General features: G+C 42.0%; 1 protein-coding gene across 1 annotated transcript in view; it reads right to left on the bottom strand.

The window, feature by feature from the left end:
- Eml6 (EMAP like 6) overlaps nucleotides 1-22,511 on the bottom strand; it is a 145,666-nt gene that overhangs the window by 50,368 nt on the left and 72,787 nt on the right. The window contains exons 15-22 of the mRNA XM_059275183.1: nucleotides 18,393-18,486; nucleotides 14,520-14,620; nucleotides 13,076-13,278; nucleotides 11,100-11,211; nucleotides 10,738-10,865; nucleotides 4,294-4,435; nucleotides 1,001-1,153; nucleotides 543-674 (exon numbers count right to left, since the gene is read on the bottom strand). Of these exons, the coding sequence (XP_059131166.1) occupies nucleotides 543-674; nucleotides 1,001-1,153; nucleotides 4,294-4,435; nucleotides 10,738-10,865; nucleotides 11,100-11,211; nucleotides 13,076-13,278; nucleotides 14,520-14,620; nucleotides 18,393-18,486 (1,065 nt within the window). The remainder of the gene's footprint in view (nucleotides 1-542; nucleotides 675-1,000; nucleotides 1,154-4,293; nucleotides 4,436-10,737; nucleotides 10,866-11,099; nucleotides 11,212-13,075; nucleotides 13,279-14,519; nucleotides 14,621-18,392; nucleotides 18,487-22,511) is intronic.

Below are 22,511 nucleotides of genomic sequence, written 5' to 3'. Positions count from 1 at the left end.
TGTTCACAGAGACTAGATCTACATTGTCTGTCTTAAGACTTCACAAATAGTAGATGCTACATGTGTTACAGAGACAAGTCTTCGTGGTTTTGTGGAAGTAACTTGGAGGAGGCAAAGGGGGAATCTAGGAGGTTTGGAGGGCAAAAGTAAATTCAAGGGAGCTGAACATAGGTTTCTGTCTCCACTGACAGATGAAAATTGCTTGAGACTTCAGGGGCCAAACTCCTGGAGACAGAGTCTTGGTCAGGAATGCTGAGTAGAAATGCAAGGACAGATCACATGCACCCAAGGCATGTATGGCAATTCAGGGCATCACATGTGTTCTTGGTCTTAAGCCCCAATGGATTCAATTAATGGCGCCCTCACAGAACAGAAAACCACGTTAACGGCAGCTGCTCCTGGGCCGTCAGGCTAGCCTCACATGCTGCCGTGGGCCCTTCTCTTCCTGTTTTCCTCTAAAACTCAACTGCCATTCTCTCTGGAAATGATGCGTGAACAGACGTTGAATTTAAGTGTCATCTCAAAACCACAGCCTGCTTTACCTCTAGAGTCCCAGTCAACGTGTGTGATGTAGCTGGAAGCTCCTTTACAGATGCCGACCCTCTTGCTCGTAAGTACGTTGTAAATATCCACGAAGTTATCATGGGATGCCACGGCAAGGTATTTTCCTGTATCTATAGAGACACAGTAAACAGCAACACATATGATGTAGGAATTCACCTCCAGGACCTTAAGATTTTGAAGTGGGAGAAAGGTCAAAGAAACTTTTAGAACAGTCCATTCTTACAAAAAAATTTTGTCTCGAGATTGCTATTTTTAAAAGTATCTATTGCCATCTTCACCTTTTGAATTTTTTTTTTTTTTTTTGAGACAGGATTTCTCCCTGGCTGTCCTGGAAATCATCCTGTAGACCAGGCTGGCCTCAAACTCACAAAGATCTGCCTGCCTCTGCCTCCTGAATGCTGGAATCAAAGGCATGTGCCACCACCACCTGGCTCACCTTTTGAAAATTTAATGTCAGAGATCATTTCTTTTCTGTGATGGAAGGAGACCATGTCTTCCACAGTGTCAGCATTTACCACCAAGAAACTTCCGTCATTCAAGCCAACTGCTAAGGCTTTCCCATCAGGGGAGAAGGCACAGCATCTTCCTCCTGCAAAAGGATCCGAGAAAATCATAATCCTGAGCACTTTGCTGTTGATTAAAGCAGATGGAAACATGGGAGAAAGTGGATGTGTGCATCACACGTTTATGTGTGACTGGGCCTTTAACACTTCCCAGGTGGGAATTCAAATTTCATCATTTGGGCACTAGTGAGACAGTTCTGTGGGTAAAACACTTTTTATACAAGCCTGACAACCTGAGTTTGAACCTGAGAACCCATGGCAGAAGGAGAGGACAAACTCCCAAGAGTTGTCTCTAGTCTTCATGTACATGTGTGCATATATAACATAATAAATACCTATTTTTAAATCTGTGAAAATTATCATATTTAAATACGTCTTCATCCCACACACTATCAAAATCACATTTTAAGAGCCCTCATTGCTCCTGCAGAGGGCCTCCATTTGGTTCCCATCGCCCACACCAATTGACTTCAGGGAGTCAGACACTTTCTCACGTGTCTGCGTGCACATACACACAGGTGCACAGATAACATAAATAAAAAAGTCAATCTTAAAAATAAACTTTAATTTCCACAAGGCTTATCCATTCATTTCCTTATCTTGGAGTATCTGGGCCTTTTAAGGTAGGTAGACTGAGTGGCTGCAAGAGAGGGCTGGTGGATGACATCCTCTGAGAAAAGAGGAAATAGTCAAGAACATGAGTTCTCCAACAAAATGTCTAGAAACTATGTTTGGGATATCCTGACTGGCTTACACTTTTGTTTTATTTAGAAAACCCCTTATAATTTTAGCTTCTCTGCTTTGTGGATCATAATGCACAATCAAGAGGTGGAAAATTCTGGTTGTCACAGTCCTCACCATGCAGCCTTGTGCTGAGGCAGCTCAGTCTAGCTTCCGTGGGGACCCATACCTCTGCTGACAGACGCTGAAAGCTGTGTTCATTCTGGTAGCTTTGAATTGGTTTATGTAAGCAATATTCCCATTCATTTGTCCACTTAACGCTTATTCCCTACTGTGAGTCAGTCATGCTGCTGGAGTGACAATACAAAGACTAGCTAGCCCTGGGAACATCCATCAGGGTGAACTACTGCACAAACTGGGCCATGTTTTGGGGTGAAAGGAGAGATGTTAATAATTACATCAGGATGGCAGGGGAAGCTAGGTTGAACTATCATCTAAGAGCAATAGTGGCTCTTTTGACTAATTTTTAACCTAGGGATTGAAGTCCATTGACTAGCTTCCACAACAAGGTCCCAGTTTCATCTCACCAATGCAAGTTAGTGGGCAAGACAATTTGATTGTTCAAAGCATGGCTTGGACTTGGTCGAAATCTTTGCTCCACTATCTACCAAGTTGTAGGCATCCAGGGAAAAGTGAGGCAATGTGGAGAGAGGGTGACAACCAGGGTAAACAGGTTGCTCTGTGAGGCCACCAAGCTGCAGTGTGCATTCGGTTCCACTATTTATTAGTTAGATGACAAACTACTGTAGAAACCTGTCTTCATTTCCTCATCTGTAAATGGTAAGAATGACAGCCTTGTTCACTGGGTCTCTGCATGTTAGGGTACACTGCTGGTTAGAGGTCGCAGTCGGCCATGGCCTGGCAGCTTATCTCAATAGCTCGGCAACATGGAGCTCCCTCCCCAACAAAGCTTCCTGCTCTCAACCTGCCCTTATCTAGAGAATGTCCCTGGGCCTGGAGGACTGATCTTATCTGAAAGCTGTCTTTAAAACCAGATGCCTGATTCATCTTTAGCTTGACCCTTGGCACAGATCCCTGCTGAGAAGACTTGCACTAGGAGCTCTGCTAAAGGACGCTACTGCACACATTAAGCCTTGTGATAAGAGCGGGCCACTTAATGAAAATTAGGGTTTGTCCCCAGCCTCCCCAGTCCTATATATTCCTTATTCTCTGGAATAAAATTGAGCTGATTCACCGAAACTGTCTCCTGGAGGGCTGTCGCCATTTGTGCTCATGAGCCACATACAAAGCTTCTGTTGCCTCTTCTGCCTCTTTCCCCTCTCGACCTGGTGGCCAACAGGCTGAGAGGGAAAGAGGACTCCCACGTTTACAGAGTTAGAGTGATGTGCTAGCGTGGTCTCTGACTCACAACTACCAGTTCTATGCTTTCCTTTGCACGATTCCTTTAGATGCTCCCATGTCTGCAGAATGACTCAGCACAAATACTCAAGGGCCAGGACCCAAGCTCAGCCTTTCCTGCCTTAAGAATTTTTGTGACCACAAGGCTCAGCTTCCTTGTTTCCTCCTAAGAAAGCAGTCCAGCTAGCAGGTCTGGGCTGAGCTTCCATGGCTCCTTATTCCTACAGGATAGCCATTCTACCTCACCCATCTCTACCTGTCTGCCTGAAGCTGGCCAGAGTACACTGTGTCAGGAGCTCCCTGGCCTCTTGGTGCCTGGGTAGGTTTGATCAAGATGAAGCATGGCAAGACCAGAAGGTGGAGACTGGGAGGTCAGGGCATTTGCTCCTCCAAAGCCACCGTCTCATACATTTCTACTCCCCATTCCACCAACCACCCTTTTGTCTTTTCAAGCCCAGGCCTGGCAATGGCACCTGTAGCTACTGGTGGCATAGCCTGGTCATTTCATCCCTACCCACCTCTTTATAAAGAGTCCTATTTTTAGACTCCTCTCAGATTACCTGCTGCTGCTGGGACTCCTTTCAAATCTCATGTTTGCTGTGGGATCCTCAGGGCTTGACATAGAGAGCCACTCGAGAAGCATTTGCTGAACTGGCCCCTCCTGCTGAGCCTACTGTGTGCAGATGTTCAACACACATTTATGACATCAACTATCTTTTTCTATCAAACTGACCTTTTATTTTCCATGACTTCTGGGGACTGTTAGTCATAGAGATAGATAATGGTTTTCTTCATTTGTTTTATTTTATTAGCTGACGCATTTCAGCTCTCAACGAGGAAGGACACAGCCCCAGGCAGCCAGCGCCTGTATAGCACAAGCAGAGTGAATGGTGCGGAGGCACTCTGAGACATGACCGACTTCTGGAAGAGCTCTGTGTGCTCTTAGTTTTAACTGCACGGTGAACTCTGAATTCCCTTGCTTAGGATGTTTTTGGGGTGTGTAACAGGTGCTCTCAGGCAACAGTAGTTGATGAATGAATGAATCAACACAGGAGATGCTGTGTACCTTTCTTCAGTTTCCGTACTGCCAGCATGCGGTGCTGGGAGGATAATTCCCAGATCCGAAGGGTTTTGTCATCGCTTACTGTTGCACAGATGGGCAGGAGAGGGTGCGCTGCCAGTCCCCACACTTCCCCTTCCATGTGTCCCTGTGGGAGAGGAAACAGGACAAAGTAAACCCAGGCTTTCTGGCTAGTCCTTCCCCAGCCTGTGCTGCGTTCTCAGGCTGAGAGTGCCTCTGAGGTTAAGACTCTTTGTCTGACAGGTTAAGACATGAAGAAACAGTTTCCATGAACCAAGATGACTGCATTAAGTCATTTCTTTTTTTTTTTCATTTTGTTTGGTATGATATTTCGTTTTTCTCTCTCCATTTTCTTTATTAAGAAATTTTCTACTCACTCTACACACCACCCACAGATCCCACCTCCTCCTTCCAGCATTAAGTCATTTCTTAAGTATGATCTTTAAGCTGGCTGTTCATGATACCAACCAGGTTTGTTTACAGCATGGAAGACATTTGCCCATGTAGCAACAAATATCCAGGTGAATTGTAAAATATCTACCTGTCCCCCTTATTACGTGTGTATGTGCGTATGTGCATGATTATCTACGTAGTGTGTCTGTACTTTGTGTGTGGGAACCAGAGGTTAACATTGGGTGTGTTCTTTAATTGCTCTCCACTCTAACTTTGGAAAAGGGTCTCTCAGTCATTTAACCAGGCTGGCTGCCCAGTCTCTGCCCGGCCCCAGCTCCAGCCCTGGAGTTACAGATGCATGGCACTACACTCAGCTTTTTAATCGGTTACTGGGGATCCCAATCTTTACTAACCGAGCATCTCCCTAGACCCTTGTCCTGTTTTAACTGCAGAAAACACTATGTAAACACACTGTGGAGGAACAACTTGATCACATTGACGCCAATGACTGCCTTTGGTGAAACCAGACTACTTGAAGGTGTAGATGTCATTCATCTTTGTCATGGAACTGGACAGCAATATTCTTGTTTATACAACTGTAGTCCTTCACATGCATTGGACTTGGCTCTCTCCTGCCCTCATACTTGGATTGAACCTAGGGCCTCATACATGCTACTTAAAGCATTCTGCCACTGAGCTACAGGATGCATTTGTCTGACTGAAAAGAAATAAATCTAAATTTTGACTTCAGAGTCATAGGTGCAGCTCAGATTCAATATTTGTTCATAAACTGGTGTGCCCATGTGCCAACAGCAATCACCAACAAGCTGAAAGGTGCTTGATAATACACACAGAGGCAATTCCATATGCCCTTATCTTATCACAAATAAACACTCTAACTGGCTTAGAAACAGTAATTGAGATAAAACAGTATTTTGAATATCAACACTTAGCCGGGTGATAGTGGCACATTCCTTTAATCTCAACACTTGGGACACAGAGGAAGGTGAATCTCTGTAAGTCTGAGGCTAGTCTGGTCTACATAGTGAGTTCCAGGAACTATACAGAGAAACCCTGTCTCAAAACAAAACAAAATAACAACAACAACAACAACAACAACAACAACAACAACCACAAAAATCCAGTATTTTAAATATAAACACTTAACATGAAGAAAACAGTAATTTATTTCTCAATGGAGCAGCATAGAGAAGAATTCCTGACATGCAGCAATAAGCAGACCGTTAAGCTGTCCAGATGCCCTGTTTAGAGCAGTAAGCAGGCAGGCCACATGCCCCAGGGTGGCTTGTACTTGGAATGTTCTGGGGGAACAGCAGCTTTCCAAAGAGAAACTGGATGACAGTTTATCCGGGAAGCTGTCTGAGCAAAACAGTGATTGGGCAGAAGTCCCTGGATAGTCATGTATATGGGGGAAAGGTGGGCTGGGTGGACAGGCTCCCTTCTTCATCCTCAGGACCATGGTGCACACTGCAATTGTATCCTCAGTGCTGGTCACAAGCGATGGGCGACAGGCCATCCCCACTCTCTCTTGACTAACTGGTTCTGCTGAGCGCTTTCTATGACTGAGTCTCTTTGCACATCAGGTTCTAGATTCTTTGAAATCACTGTTTCAAGTGGATTTCAAAACTGTTATTTTTCTCAAGCTGATCACTTTAAATCTCACATGTACAGGGACAGTGAGGAAGGCCAGAAGGACCCTGAATGACACAAGAAACGAGCCAAGTTCTTTCTTCATCACTTAGGAAGCTGACCACAGCAGTGTAATGGACAGCTGGGTTATATTCCAAGTGTGCACAGAAGCGTTTTCAAACCCTGCCTCGTGCTGCTGGCTCCCCCCAGCTCCCAAACCAGCTGCCCTTCTCTAAAACAACACCCCTTCTTCCAAGTGCTTCTTCAGAACTGGAACAGAAGCTCTGAAACCTGCCCCACAGTAGGATAGAGGATGGTGGTTCCTGAACATTCTCCCAGCATCTGTTTAGGTCCCGAGGGAGCAGCCAGCCCCTGTTCCACCACACCCACCACAAAGCATAGGGAAGATCTTCTCAGGAACTTCAAGGATTAACTGAACACAAACCCTGAGTTTACCAAGGAAGGAATGACAAGTGAGTGGGGAACAGTGCTGAGAAGGGAAGGTGTAGAAGCCACAAGGTCTCATGCTCACACATAAGCACTGGAGAAAGCAGGGATGTTCAGCTCTCAAGCTTGTCTCTTCAACAGAAGGGTTTACACCTGTATTCCACCCAGAAGGCTGAGAGTGGATGTAGCTAATAACCTGGTAATCTTTTGCTATTCTATAAAGCCAGGCTTCGCCTGAATTTCCCAGACTCCTGAGCACTGTTTCTCGGTCAACAGAACCCACTCTTATGAAAGAAGTCTCATGTACTTTGCAAAAAAGTGTACTATTATGCTCATTATAAATCCTTCTCCCTAGAACCCATTCTTACAGAAGAAATCACAGGTACTTTGCAAAGGAGTTTTGATGTAGTCATGCCTTAAGCTTTGTGTGATAACTGTCACAAGGAAACTTTTCCCAAAGTTGCACTGTGCTTAAATAAACTGCTACTGGTCAGACTCTAGAAGTCTGAACCAGCCCAGCTTACTAAGTGTTAAACCAGACTTTCTTCTTGCCTCTCACAGATCATTTTCTGTCAGCCATAGCAATTGCAGGGACCCCCACAGAAAGGGACAGATTGGCTTACATGTGAGGTGAGAGGATGGAGGAGGCTGATAATCTGGGCTCAAGTGGAACCCCTAGTCAGGGGGTTAGACCTTCCTTACCTTCCTGCTTTGCTTTCCCATCATGTCCGTAGCTGTAGGACAAGTGGGGACAGCCTAGAGTTGGGTTGAGTTGTAGTTCTGGGATTCTTAGCATATGGCTGTGGGAAATGTAGATGGCTTTAGTTCTTCACCTACTAAACAACTTTATAAATCTGTCCTGAAGATAAATGTCCAATAGTACTGCCTGACACACAGAAAAGGTACTCAACAGGACACAGTAGAGATCATGTTCATTGTCAGAGCAATAGGAACAAACAGGAGAGAACAGAATGGTAAAAGCCAAAAGGTGAAAAGCCCCTATTATCATGTTTGTAGCAGATTTAAGTAAAATTGCCTCAACTATAACATTTTATAAAATTAGAAGTTTACACTGTAGATTAAATTATAGCATAAAATTTTCAAAAACACTTAGAAATTTAGCATTTATGGGAAAAATTTAATTTCGAAACATTTTCAAACTTTTGAGGGTTAAAATATGCTTTTTCATAATATTAAATAAGTTATGACCAGAAAGAGAGAAATTAGTTTGGAAGGGACCAAGAGAAGCAAAGACGACATCCAAGGGGCTGTCTCCAGCATGGCTCCCACGGGCTGCACAATCAGATGGGGGTTTCAGGCTTGTTTTAACCAGATTTTTAAAAGAGGCTTTATTCTATCTGTCTGTCATCCATCCATCCATCCATCCATCCATCCATCCATCCATCCATCCATCTATCTACCTACCTACCTACCTACCTACCTATCTACCTACCTACCTACCTACCTACCTAACCTACCTACCTATCTACCTACCTACCTACCTATCTACCTACCTACCTACCTACCTACCTACCTACCTACCTACCCTACCTACCTATCTATCTATCTATCTATCTATCTATCTATCTATCTATCTATCTATCATCTATCCATCCATCCATCCATCATCTCTCTATCTTTCTCGTTAGTTTTAATATACATACATCATTTTAAAACAGCTTTTGTTGATCTCCTTCCCTATCTCCTCTCCTCCTTTTGATTTCCCTTTGAACTTTTCACTTCCATTCAGTTCCCCTCCTCGATCCACTTCCCTCCCCTCCCCTCTAGTGATCGCCTTACGTGTTTCGTAGGTTACAGCCAGTTTCCATGCACACACATACATGTGTGCTAGGTTCTGCATGTGACAGTGAATGTACAATTTTTGTGTTTCTGAGTCCAGGTTACCTCATTCAATATCCTTTCCAGTTTCATTCATTTTCCTGCAAATTTCATTATTAGAAACTTACAGCTGAATAAAATTTTGAGTAAATAACATTTTCTTTAACCACTCATTCATTAAAGAATGTCTAAGCTGATTCCATTATTTGCTATTGTGAAAAAGGACAGGATGAAACACACATGTGCAGGTGTCTCTGTTGGAAGGATATGGTTCTTGGGTGTATAGCTGGGTTATACAGAAGTTCTACTTTTAAGTTTTTGAGAACCCTTTATATATCTTTCCTAAATGACTGAACTGGTTTACACTGCCAGAAGTAGTGAATAAAGGTTCCTCCTTTTCCCCATATCTATGTGTTTCGGAATATTTGTTTAACTATGCAAGGATGTGTTGCTGTTTCACCTTGCCTGCCTAAGGCATCTGACTGGTCTAATAAAAAGCTGAATGGCTAATACTAAAAGAGGAGGTATAGGTAGAACTTCCAGGCAGGGAAAGTAAGTAGGAGGAATTTAGGCTTGGAAAAGAAAGAAAAGGAGACAACAGGGAGATGCTAGGGGTCAGCCATCCAGACACAGAGGAAGCAGGAAAGTAGGACACACAGAATGAAAGAAATGTAAAAAGCCCCAAGGCAAAATGTAGACGAATAGAAACATGTTAAATTAAATTTAAGAGCTAGTGGGACAAGCCAAAGCTAAGGCTGAGCATTCATAATTAATAATAAATCTCTGTCATTATTTGGGAGCTGGTTGATGGGACAGAGAAAGACTCATTACACTCATGCCAGCAATTTTTTTTTTAATGGTAGCCATTTGAGATGGAATCTCAAAATAGTTTAATTTGCATTTTCCTGATAAGTAATGGTGTTCAACACCTTTAAAAATATTTATTATCTATTTATGTTTCTTCTTTTGAAAGCTATCTGTTCACTAACGCATTTGTTGACTGACAAGGTTTTCTCTTCATGTTTAACTTGCAATTAATATCAATAGTAACCCCAGTGAGGTGGCCCATCTCTTCACTGCAGCTTCTGAACACACGGCTCACCATACCTCTTCACCTTCGAGGGCAGTGTGTTGCCAGACCAGGCAGGACTCCTGCCCATTGAACATTTCTGTGCTGTTTAAATCTGATTCTACATAATTTTGTATCCTGAGAGAAGCAGGTTTGGGAGAGCATAATGTGGTTGTGTGAAGCAAGGCCTAAAGATGTGTGTGGGAACAGCGAAATTATCATCAGTTTTATGGACCAACAGATCAGAAGGAGATATATCTAAGGTGTGCCACCCACACTTGGTTTGATTTGGATGATAAGATCTGAACTTTGAGCATGTATTAGTAAGGGATAAGGCTCTTGGAGACTATAGAAACTGGTTTCACATGTGGCTGGGATAGCTGTAACTGGTGGACAGGGGTGAATACGACAGAAAGGCTGACCTCCCAAGCCTGCATAATCATCTCCTCTTGAGTGTGGCATGACCTGTAACTTGATTCTAACCAGTGGAATGTGACAAAGGTGACAGAAAGTTCCAGGGAATGTGTGATATAACTAAGTTGCATAAGATCCTGGTGTCTTATTATTATTTTTTTTTCTTGCTCTGACAAAAGTAAGTGTATGGGAGATCCTGTGTACGCCAATGAACTCTAGTGGATAGGTGACTGACAGGGTAGCCTCTGGGCAACAGTTAGCAAGAAAATAACGCCAGTCCTACAGCTGCAGGAAATAGGTTCTGCCAGCAGCCTACAAGCCCAAAGAAGCCACCCCCCCCACCCCCACCCCCTCACCCTCACCCCCCCATCCCTCACCCCCCCACCCTCCCACCCCCGCTGAGCCCCGGCCTTGAGTAACACAAGGGAGGAACCAGTTCAGCTGTGCTCAGACTCCCGGCCCACAGAGGTGGTGAGGTTGGAAGGAGTGCTGTTGCTGGTCTGTGAACACCATGCTGGAGCACCCCAGGAAGCTCTGTGTAATCAATACCCTTTGCCTCCTTTGCCCCACAGCATTCTCAGCCTTGACATGGTTTGCAACATGTACAAATGAGGTACCTGAACAAGCAGTGTCATTGGGCCACTCTTATCAATTTCTAGAATCTCTCCGTTTTTTGTCCCCACAAGAATGTGTCCATGCCCCAGGGTGATGGCACGAATGGAAGGGTTATCCTCCAAAAGCAGGCCTGAGAGGGGAGAACGTTGAATTTAGTAAGCACCAGGAAGGCAGGTTAACATAGTGTCTTTTATTTCCAAAGTGCTAGGTGCTAGGTAATCATCCTTGACATGCTTGCCAAGGACTGAGAGTTCTGATGGGAAGAAAGAAATCTGATTGGCTAAGAACCACTACTACAAGAATTTGCATCATTGCCCCCATTCTTGTGAAGAGAATGCTTTCAATTGCATATTAAGGGTGGTACCTTTAGAGCTAGTTGACAGTGCAGCCCTTTTAATGGCATAGGTCTTCAAGCATCTTTCAAACATGTCATCCCAGAGTTCCACGATCCCATCTTTTCCACCTGTTACAAAGCCCTGTGAAGGTAAAAGATTATATATACACATCAAAAGCCCTGTGAAGGTAAAGGTGTGTACACACACACACACACACATACACACACACACACACACACACACACACATCAAAATGACTAATCTCTTTCCTAGCCGCATCAGGAGTTCTCTTAGGTCAGGCAGCTCCAGGTACATCTTCTAAGTGAAAAAAAAATTCAGTGATAGCAATCTTTAAAATTTTTTTCATTATTGTATGTGTATGAGATTTTGCCTGCATGTATATCTGTGTACCATGAGCATGAAGTATCTGTGGAGGCTCGGAAAGGGTATTGGGTCTCCAAGAACTAAAATTATAGATGATTATGAGCTGCCATATAAGTGCTAGGAGTCAAACCTGGATCCTCCTAACTCCTGAGCCGATTCTCCAGCCCACCAAAATTTTAATTCAGTACAGCTCAATTAATCTCACAAGGAAATTGTATTTTGAAGTTCATTATAGGGAATACCCTTCTTTTTATTGTAGCTGCTCTCTGCATCTTTGGATTCTGCATTCACAGATGACAATATGAGGGAAGCAAAGGACTGCATCTGTGGTGAACATTCACAGGCATTTTTCTTAACATTAGTTTCCCAGTGCAGAACTACAGTGGCTCATTTATGTTGTACTAGCTGTTATAAGTAATCTAGACAGGATTCAAAGTACACAGAGGGGTGTGCATAATTCTAAGTACATGGCGTGTGTGTGTGTGTGTGTGTGTGTGTGTGTGTGTGTGTGTGTGTACGTGCATGTGCCTAGGATATAGGCAAATACTGTTTCATTTCTTATATGAGGAACCTGAGGACCTTTGGTTCTCGGTATTCCCTTAGGGTTCTAGAGACAATTTCAGTGGATACTGAGAACAGTTGGATAGAACTGTAGCCAGAAGAAGCACTCCTCAAATTAAATATAAGCAGAGTATATTATATTGAACTATTCTTGCTTTTCATGGTGATTTTGTAGCTTAAGTTCCTAAATAATAAAATCATTTGACTCAGTTATACCACACTGACTTCTAGGACTCCACAAATTTTGCATTATGTTTTAATTTTTTCCCAACGTTTACAATTTAGTCAAAATCAAATTTGCCAGCAAAGAACAGCTCAACTATAAAAACTATCATTACAACTGCACTTCCAACAAAGACCTACTTTCATTGTGGGCTCAACATATTTATTGATATATTTTAAAACTTGACATATTTTTTAAATGTGTTGAGTAGCCTACACTGAAGGTCAGAGAGCACAGATGAACTGGTACTACCAGCCAATGAGAACGGAATGAAAAGGTTGTCATTTTCAGACATATTAATTGAAAGAAAGAGCTTTAAACACACTGTTAAATGGTGTCTTTGTAAAGAACACTGTGAGGCAGATGGGTAGCTGGACAGACCAGGACAATGACCTGGAGTGGGAATACAGCCATGCACATACTTCACGTGTCCTGCTGTCTATTCAGGAGCAAACCTGCTATGAACCTTTGGTCATAACAAACCAGCATGGGGGCAATAAAGTAACCACTTGGTACTTCCAGGTCTTTGCATACTGTGTCCCTGAAATGCCCCAGGTGCAATCTTCTGCTGTTGTGTGTCCATGTCTACCCTCAGACTCTGGAAGAGACTCCTAGGAGTGACAGCTGGAAGTCCAGATATGAGAAAATGGAGAAATAGTACATGGACCGCTACTAACAAAAGAAATTATAAAAATTGTGTGTTCTCTTCCTTTTTATCCTTTGGTTAGTCCTTTCTGACAACTATTTTCTAATTCAGATAAGACTATTTTAGATTCAGGCATCTCAGTGGTTCTTCTAAAGCTAATAAGGAAAAAGAACCTGACAGACAGACCATACCTTGTCCAGCGCGTACATAGCAAACACGGGCCCATCATGAGCTTTCACTGTCTTCAGTAGCAGAACATCCTTCCAGATAAAAATATCTCCAGTGGCTGCCCCTGAGAACACTAGATCTTCCATTCGCCCATAAGAAACACACATCATTGTTTCCAATTTTCCAGCACTTCCAAAAATTCCTCTTTTGGAGGTGAAGCCCCCACCTGGAGCAGAGCAACGGTATATATTACCCTAGAAAGTTGAAGCTTCCTCAGAGCACATGGAAAGATTATCTTCAGTGAAAAAACTGGCTACATTATGTGTCAAAGTAATAAAAACAACAAGGGTATCATGATGCTCATGCCAGTATCTATAGTATTCTTATTTTCTGTCAGACATGGTGCTCAATGCTAGCATATAATGTAAGGACAGAGCCCCTGCTTTAAGGAACCCAGATCTGATCAGATGGAGGACTTAATCTGCTTCTAGTCCAAGACATACACACATAACCTAAGTGTCAGCCCTCCTCCCTGTGCCTGCTGAAGGATAGAATGGCTCAGGGGCTCAGGGAACAAGGAAAGTCTCAAACTGAAGAAAAAAACACAGCCAGAATGGACGTTATGTGTAAAATGTAAATGTTACACATGTTCTGTCTGCCTCAATCTTTTTCATGGCGATTCTGCGGTAAGATGGAACTGTTATATAGGAGAGATAATATACAGGAACAAATCATCAGATTTGTGCCCTAGGTATTCCCATTTTCTATACTTGCTGACCATTGCTGATAACCCAGCTCCATTCAACACTTAACCCAGCTGGCTTCCTCATACAGAGGGTGCTACTCCTGTCCTTCCTTTAAAAGCAAGGAGGCATCAGAGCAGCAGCCCACACATGCTCATTGTGCTATTGGGCTCGGTACTGAAAATTCAGATATAATTGTAACAATGCCTGCAAGTGAGAAAAGTCGGCTGCTTTCCATGTTTATTTATTCCTCACTCTTGTCAACGTATAATCTAACAAATACTTATTTTGACCACCTTCTATGTACAGAGTCAGGGTTTAATTCATCTGCCAAATTTGGCAATGTACTAATAAAAGAATCCTCAAAATATTGAAAACATTATTCACTCAACCAAAGTAATTACTTCCTACTCAGCACTACAGCATAATTACTGCTTTCAGTTCAGATGACTAAATATAAAAATCATTATTTTCACAGCAGAATATTTTCAAAAGCTTTCTAGACATTGATGAATATGCATAGCATCATATAAGGTTTTTAAGTTTCACATTTTATGCAATAAATAGTCTAATGCAAAATTGGGAAAGAGTATTTATCAAGGAATTTTTAATTTCAGTTTGCAGAGAGACTGGCCACATAATGGCAATAGGACCCCTCATTCCAAGGCAAGGGTACAGCTCTTAGCTACATAACTGAGAAACCCAAATAACAATGTAACAGTACCTGCTTGTTGCCAGAATTTGATATGCTTAATCCCAACTGTAACCAGCTTGTCAACATGGTGTGGATTACACTTTACCACAAATATTTTATCTTTATGTCCTCTGTAAGAGACAAACAGGGAAAAATAGCCTCTAATTTAGATGAATGTATTGATAGAGTTATATTAAAAACATGTATTTGGTTTAGTTTTCATTAAGTGTATCTAACAGGATAAACAAGCAACCAAGAAAATATTTAAAGCACACAGGAGTCTACTATAAAATAATAGCATTGGAGAGGGGGTACATGTTTGGGCCTGTTCTCTTTCCTTACCCTAATGTCCCTACTTTATCTACATAGTTACGAGTTAAAAGAATTTTAAATGTATCCAAATGTTTCTGTAAGATAAAATTAGTGACACCACCATAGGATTGCATGTAATTCTGAGATAGTGAGATCTTGGGCAAGAGAGGTAGAAGGAATGACATTATTAATGAAAAGCTTCAAAAGCACATTCTATAGAAGACACTATATTGGCTTAAGATGATTTTTGTCTAGAAATGTATTCACTATAAATTGAGGGCCCTGACCCACAGCCATTGAGAGAGAAAGGATGTCATCTACTGATTCAGAACCCTTTAGGATGCTACACAATGCAAAATTTAGGTTTACTTCCAGGCAAGATGTGTATACCACTGGTATAATAGCAGCGTGGCTGTTATGGAGGTAACCAGTCACTTTCTCCTGTATGTAAGAATGACTCCACAAGAGGGAATGTGTGCCTTGTGCTGGAAACCCAGTCAAAGGCCCGAGGCTGGGGAGGCCACAGGCCACAATGGGACGTGTTGTCTCTTGTTAAACTGTTTTCTGAATGTTTTGTTTATGCTTATAGTTTAGTGCTATTGTCAGCCTGGGTTAGAGAAACTTCTGTAGTTGGTGGAAGTTATCGCAGAGGCTCATAACTGGTCAAAACGCAGAGAATAAGTGACTGTTGAATACTCAGCCCTATATAGGACGTCTGTATCACCCTTCGAGGCTCAGAAAACATTGAAAGAAAAAGGTAGGAAACAGTGAAAGAGCTGCAGGAAGAGGTGTTGTATTCTCAATAACTGTGATTACATGCATAAGGCCTACCAAGAATGGGCCCGTCAACATTCCATCATGGAGGTGGGAGAGGGTAAGAGGCCCTGACCCTTTGTGCATTTATAGGTGCTAATGATTGCTGGGGGAGGGAGAGACATCTTCAGTGGGAAGTCACCAGTAAGTTCCCTATGCTCCTGTAAATAATCCCTCACCTATACTTACTTTCTCTCTCTCTCTCTCTCTCTCTCTCTCTCTCTCTCTCTCTCTCTCTCTCTCTCTCTCTCTCTCTCTCACACACACACACACACACACACACACACACACACACACACACACCATGAAAACAGAAGTTGACTAGTTGGGAACAAGTGGGAGGGGAACAAGATAGGATAATGGGGAGTGAATAGAATCATACATTATCTACATGTATGAAAACATTATAATGAAACCCATTATTATGTAAAATTAATGTGCTACTACAAAGCTTAAAAATAAAGTAGGTATACCAATAATTTCTTTTAAAAATTGAAAGAAATTTAGTTTTGTAACCAGACAGATAAACATATATCTAAAAATTCCACTGTAAATAGGTGGCTGAAATCATTCATGAAATTAGCAATGGTACAAATACATCCAAACAGAGGGTCTCAAATCTCAGTGGAGACCTTACAAGACCCCATTTGGTAATTCTGAATGTGTCTATTTTCCTGAGCTGACAATGAGCAGATTCACGTAAACACCTTCATAAATGAAGGGCAATCAAGAGTGCAGTGTGGTGCAGATGGTACACATGGGCTCTGGGTATCTCGCTATCCACCGTGTGCCCCATCCCCAAGGGGGTCATTCTCATCCCAGGTTACCATGTGTTGTAGGGCAACTGTCATGCCAGAACAGGATAGTGGTTGGGCTTTGCTCAAAGCAAGGCTGGCAATGACTGAGACTCCTCAGGGCAGAGTTAGGGTGGCACATAGATCCTCTGCAGAAATTACTCAGAAGCTAAGAGGGTTCTGCAAGCCAGGATGGGGCCACTTCATACAGCATGATTTCTCTGTCACCTGGTTTTAGATTCTTACCTACCACAGCACCTCATTCAAGGCCATACTACATTCTTTTTTATTTAACTAGTTGGTTATTTATATATTTATGCAAATAGCATTAATACTATGTAAATATTTATATTCATTCAGTAATTAAAAAAATCTAGTATTCTCCCACAGAGTTTTACTGGTCCCTGACCTTCTACTTGGGAAAAAGTACTCATTAGTGCCATCATTACAAAAAAAATGCTTTTACAGGGCAATCCTTTTTGCAGGTTTCCTGTCTTTGGAATGGGACTTAATCCTGGGGAACAATTTTGAATAAAAACTGTGTTACCAACATGACAGCATTAGCTTGCTTTGTGCTAATTAAACAGAAGTAAAATATCCTTTTTAATACTAACATGTACTCCTTCTGTTCCTCATAGTGTCTCCGACATGTGAGTCACCCACAGCTGCAGAGGGGATTTGAGTTTTCAATGCTGACACAGAGTTTTCTGGAGAGAATGTGTATGCAGAGAGTACCTTATCAGGAATACTAAACTAAAATTCAGTTTTCAGTCTGGAAGGAAAACAGAGCCTAGAGGGGAGTGGGGCTAGAGTGAGGGACACCAGGAAGTAAGAAGAGAGAGCACATGCAGGTGGAGCTATGAGTGTCACTGCTGCCAAGAATTCCATTTGGACAGCCATCTCAGAGCAACTCCTAAGGTCAGATGCAGTCCTCAAGGCTCCAGCTCTGCCCTGTCTCCAGCAATCTGTAGATCTTCATTCATTACAAACAACTTTTGTTCCCATGTATTAATTTAAAAAGCAAACATAAGTTCAAGTCCATTAACCTTGATATTGTGACACAGGATGTTGGTAATGTAGGTCACAACTAACTGAGAGGGTATGAGCCTGTGCCTGGGCAACAAGCTGCCTTCCTGGACTGTGGCTGCCAAGTCTGGACCTCTGACCAGGCCGTGCACATGGCTGAGTTAGATGAGAGTAGGCAGGCATGTTCGGACTTATTGCTGATGAGGCAGAAAGAGAAGCTGGGGTAAGGGAGGACAGGTGGGCTATAAACAGCAGTCGGTCTGGAGAGTCTATTTATAGGGTGTGGAGATTAGGGAAACAATTTGCCTGCTCTGAAAGCAAGCAGCAGATGCACTTAATAGGGCCTCCTTTCCAACAGGCCATAACCTCATGACAAACGGTGCTTCTGACTCCAATGACATTGACAATCCTTCCCAGCCACTAAGACAGAAAAAACAAGAAGTGAGGCACACATTTTTCTGCTGCTGGAAAAAAGCATTCATAGAGACGGTGGAAGTATTACGGAAGGGGTGTGATGAAGAGCGGTCTGGGGAACATTCTAGAATTTTCTTCCTTTCTTTTTTCTTTTTTTTCTTTTTTTTTCTTTTCTTTTTTTTCTTTTCTTTTTTTTTTTTTTTTGAGACAGGGTTTCTCTGTGCTGTCCTGGATCTCACTCTGTAAACCAGGCTGGCCTCGAACTCACAGAGATCCTCCTAGCTCTGCCTCCTGAGTGTTGGGATCAAAGGCATGCTCCACCACTGCCCATCACATTCTAGAATTTTCTAATTTCTCATCAGACATTACTGCTGAACATCAGGCTTGACACCACGAAAGGAAGTGATATGTGTTCACTTAGGTGTTAAGTTTACTTGAATTTCACCTGAGTTTGAAGACGAGCGCTAAACAAAAGGTGGAGACAGCTGCGCTTCACTGAGGTGAGCTAGCAGCAGTGTGTCCTGAGTGCTCTGCGCATCCTTACCTGGTTGTGGCTATCTTTTCTCCCTTTTTCCAGTCCCAAAACACAACACTGTGAAAATCGTCTAAACCAACCGACACCAGACATTTTCCATCAGCTGTATGAAAACAACACAAATGTCAAACAAGCCATTTCTTTGGTGAGAAGCTGAAACAGTTTATATACTGCAAAGAGGAACAGGAAATTCAACAGTACTCTTTAGACTCAAATACATTTGAAACAGTAAAATGTGTGACCACAATAGTCAAGTTTCTGAATGCACACCCCTGGCTAGTGAGCTCAGTCAGCCACTGACCACACTTCCAACCCAAGACAGAGAGTTAGCGGGGCCTCTCAAGGAAGCGACATGAGCCTTGTTTATTCTGTGACAGATAACTCTTCAGAACTTTACTGGGAGTCATTTGGTTCTGTGACTCTGGAGCTATTTTCAATTCTAGAAACACCTAAAAAGCCTAACCTTGGTTTAACTGTCAAATTAAGAACATTATAGAAATAAAATGTAGCTTCAAACATTCTTACAAAAGATGACCTTCCAAATAAAAGTTTTTTTATTTCTTATTTTTCCAGTTCAAATGAAACGCGCTCATTATAGACATTTAGAAAATATGTGTGAAGAAAGTTTTAAGCTGGGGAAGTGGCTCATTAGTACAGAGCTTGCCTGATAGACACGTGGCCCTGTGTTTGAGCCCAAGGATCACACACATAAAAAAATTACATAATTGTATACACACACACACACACACACACACACAGACACACACACACACACAGACGACACACACACACACACACACACACACTTGTTCTTCCAAATTTCTTGTAGTCTTACCCTTGATGTAAGCCTACTTGTCTTTTTCTCCACATAAATCTGTAGTTGGCATTTTCTTTGGACTGCCAACCAGCTCCCAAATAAAAACACAGAGGAAGCAGGAAAGCAGGATGAACAGTATGTAGATGAGGTAAATGAGCTTCAGAGCAGCATACAGATTAATAGAAATGGGTTAATTTAAGTTAAAAAAAAGCTAGCTAGAAACAAGCCTAAGCTAAGGCTGAGCATTTGTAATTAATAAGAAGTCTCCATGTCATGATTTGGGGCTGGTGGTTCAAGAAAGCCTGCTACATAAATCACTTTGAGAAACAAAAGCAAGGTCACCTTGACCAAGCTGTCAGCTAATCTCTTCTCACCTACTGTAATACATTATTGTTAATAATACTATTGTAATAACTTTATTATTAAATATTTATACCATTATCAACTATTGGTACAATTTTGATATTTAGGCTTTTTTTTAAAGTTCTAAGTGTAAGAAATGTACAATTAAATTTGAAATAAATATAGTTAATGTGCATTTTCCCTGTAAGATGAAAGAGGAGGCACAAACAATAAACATTTCCTCTGTGCCTCCTTGCAAGGCTGGGTTCAAAGCAACAATGCCACAGGGCCAGCACCCCTTCCGCCCACCCTGAAGCTGCTAGGAGACGCTGCATCAGCTCATCAGGGCTCCTCTCCTTCCACACAGGACCGTCATTAAGGTAAAGACACACAAGGATATGAAAAACTGTTTCCTTGGGTTGACTCATCCATTCAAGCTATCAACTCTTACTTTCAAAGGCAGGCCAGAAATAGACCCCAAACTAGGGTAAAGTAGAGAACACCTTATATCAAACTGGAATTTCAGAGAAGCAATGAAAAATGTCTTCTATGTCTCATGCAGTATCTGAATTGGTACTGCATATTTATATTTATATTACATGGAACTTACTTATGTCAAATAAATTCTTATTAGAAATTTAAATCTACTTGAGCCTCCTGAATTTTTATAGGCTAAATCTTTGGCACCCCAGCTTCAAGTGCCAACCAGTGTCCAAACTTTGAATGGCCTTATATGTGCAGAGACCCTCTAGCCAAGTGGAAATGATGGTCTATCCCACTTGTCTGGAGGAAGGAGGGGGAGCAAAAGCAGATGCTGGCTCAACAAAGCAGATCTTCCCAATCCTCAACCACAAGGCCAATCTGAGGCTAGATTTGAAGACTACCTGAACCTTTTACAGACACAAATTGAGTTCATTTCATGAAGGTGTTAACAGTGTGCTAAAGGACTCAGTTACTATATTAGGTGTGCACCATAAACTAATGATTCATGTCCTTATTCCTGAAGGACACAAAGCTTTAAATTCGATAGTCTCTCAGCATTGTGGAGAAGGAACTTTCTGTTTACTATCCAAATTATTACTCTTACCTTATTTCTTGGTATGGCCTGGCTGTGTCTGTGCTGAACTTCAGTATTTGGTGATTTTATTTTTGGTGTTTTTTTCTCTTCCTTTAAGACCATAAATTCTTTTAAGGGTCGTAGTAAGCATGTCATGTTGTGTAAGCCTATACTGAGCTGTTTTTGGTACGTGCTGATAGTACTGGTGATATGAAGATGGGGATGACAGAGGCGGAATGTGCCTATGGGTAGTACAAATGGGAAGGGCTGCACTGTTATGTGTCTATTTTTAAACATTATCATTCCTTTAGGAAACACTGCACAAGTACAAATCTTCTTTCTTCATCGACTCACTCTAAAGCTTCCACTGTCTCCAAATGCTGTCTTGCTACGTCAGTGTGACCTGGCATGTGAGCATCCATACATTTAAAATGTCAGTTTTTTAAATTTCTGTCTTCTGAAGAAGCCCTATATGTAAACAGATTGATTTTGTGGGGGGAAGTTTTGGGGGCTTCTTTTTAGGATTTCTATGAGGTCACCCACCATCTCACCCTCATGGTTATGTGACATTTCTACTCCAATAAAAGCTTATTCTTTTCTGGGACAGGGGGTTTTCTTGGGTACTGCAGGTGTAAGCTATTTCTGTAAAACACACTATTTAGAAATAAAATTGGGGCCTTCTTATTATTTCCTAGTTTCCATTTTCCCTGCAGAGACTTGGCTTTACCTTTGAAAATCTATTGTTTCCGACCCTACTGGGTGTTTTTATACTTTTGTTTTTTATAGTCTAGGTGATGTCCTTTTCAGTCTTTCTAGGCACAGCATGTATTAATTATGAATGGTTGTGACAGTCTAGAAATAGTTCTAAAGCAGTTAATGTCAACAGTAAAGGGCAAATTAAAAAAAAAACATATTCAGACAATTACAAGCTGGTCTTCCTATTCAGGACCCATTGAAGATGTGTAGGTTTCCTCAGTGGGGTCCAGTCAGTTTCAGATGTGCTCTAGAATCAACATCACTGTATGAAGCCTGCTAAACACCATGCCACTGATATTTAAGATAGAAAACATTTATGAAGCTGAACTTTTCCTAATTGGTTTCTCTATTCCATGTGGAAGTACTTTCATTACACGATCACAAAACAAAAATGGTCCCCTGCGCTCCCCAGAAGTGGTAATAGTTAAACAGCAGCTCAGGGGTTCTGCCAGGAACGTGCTCGCCAGCAAGCCTGGCACCCCAAGTCCAACCCTGGGACCTGTGCAGTGGAAGGAGAGAACTATTGTTCTTTGACCTCCACATATACACCATGGCACACACACATGAGCACAAATAAGTAAATGCAATTTAAAAAGGGATGTCTTTCTGTACACTGTGAATATGTGTTGCTCCCATTGGTTAATAAATAAAACTGCTTTGACCTACGGCAAGGCAGGATAGAGCTAGGCAGGAAATCCAAGCAGAAATATAGGAAGAAGAAGGGCTGAGTCAGGGCAGATGCCATCCAGCCACCCAAAGAGCAAGGTGCCAGGCATGGCCACGTGGCAATACATAGATTAATAGAAATGGGCTAATTTAAGTTGTAAGAGATAGTTAATAATAAGCCTGAGCAATAGGCCAAGCATTTATAAGTAATATTAAGTCTCTGAGTGATTATTCACAAACAGACGTGGGACAGGGCAGGACAGAAAGGCCTCAGTTTACAAAAAAGTGCTGCTCAGTTGAATAAGAGAATATAAATTCACTTTTTGCCAATGTTTAATGAAGTATCTTTGTTTCCTTTAGAACAGTGGTGAGAATAGATTAATTTATCCCCATTGTATAACTATTTATGTGTTGCCTTGTTTTTACCCTGGCCTGCTTTATATGTCCAAGACAGCTTGTTTTTCTAATAAAATACAAAGTGCTACTGGCT

The sequence above is a fragment of the Peromyscus eremicus genome, chromosome 10 (assembly GCF_949786415.1).
Source record: "Peromyscus eremicus chromosome 10, PerEre_H2_v1, whole genome shotgun sequence".
NCBI lineage: Eukaryota > Metazoa > Chordata > Mammalia > Rodentia > Cricetidae > Peromyscus > Peromyscus eremicus.
This window is presented reverse-complemented; position numbering and strand designations above follow the sequence as displayed.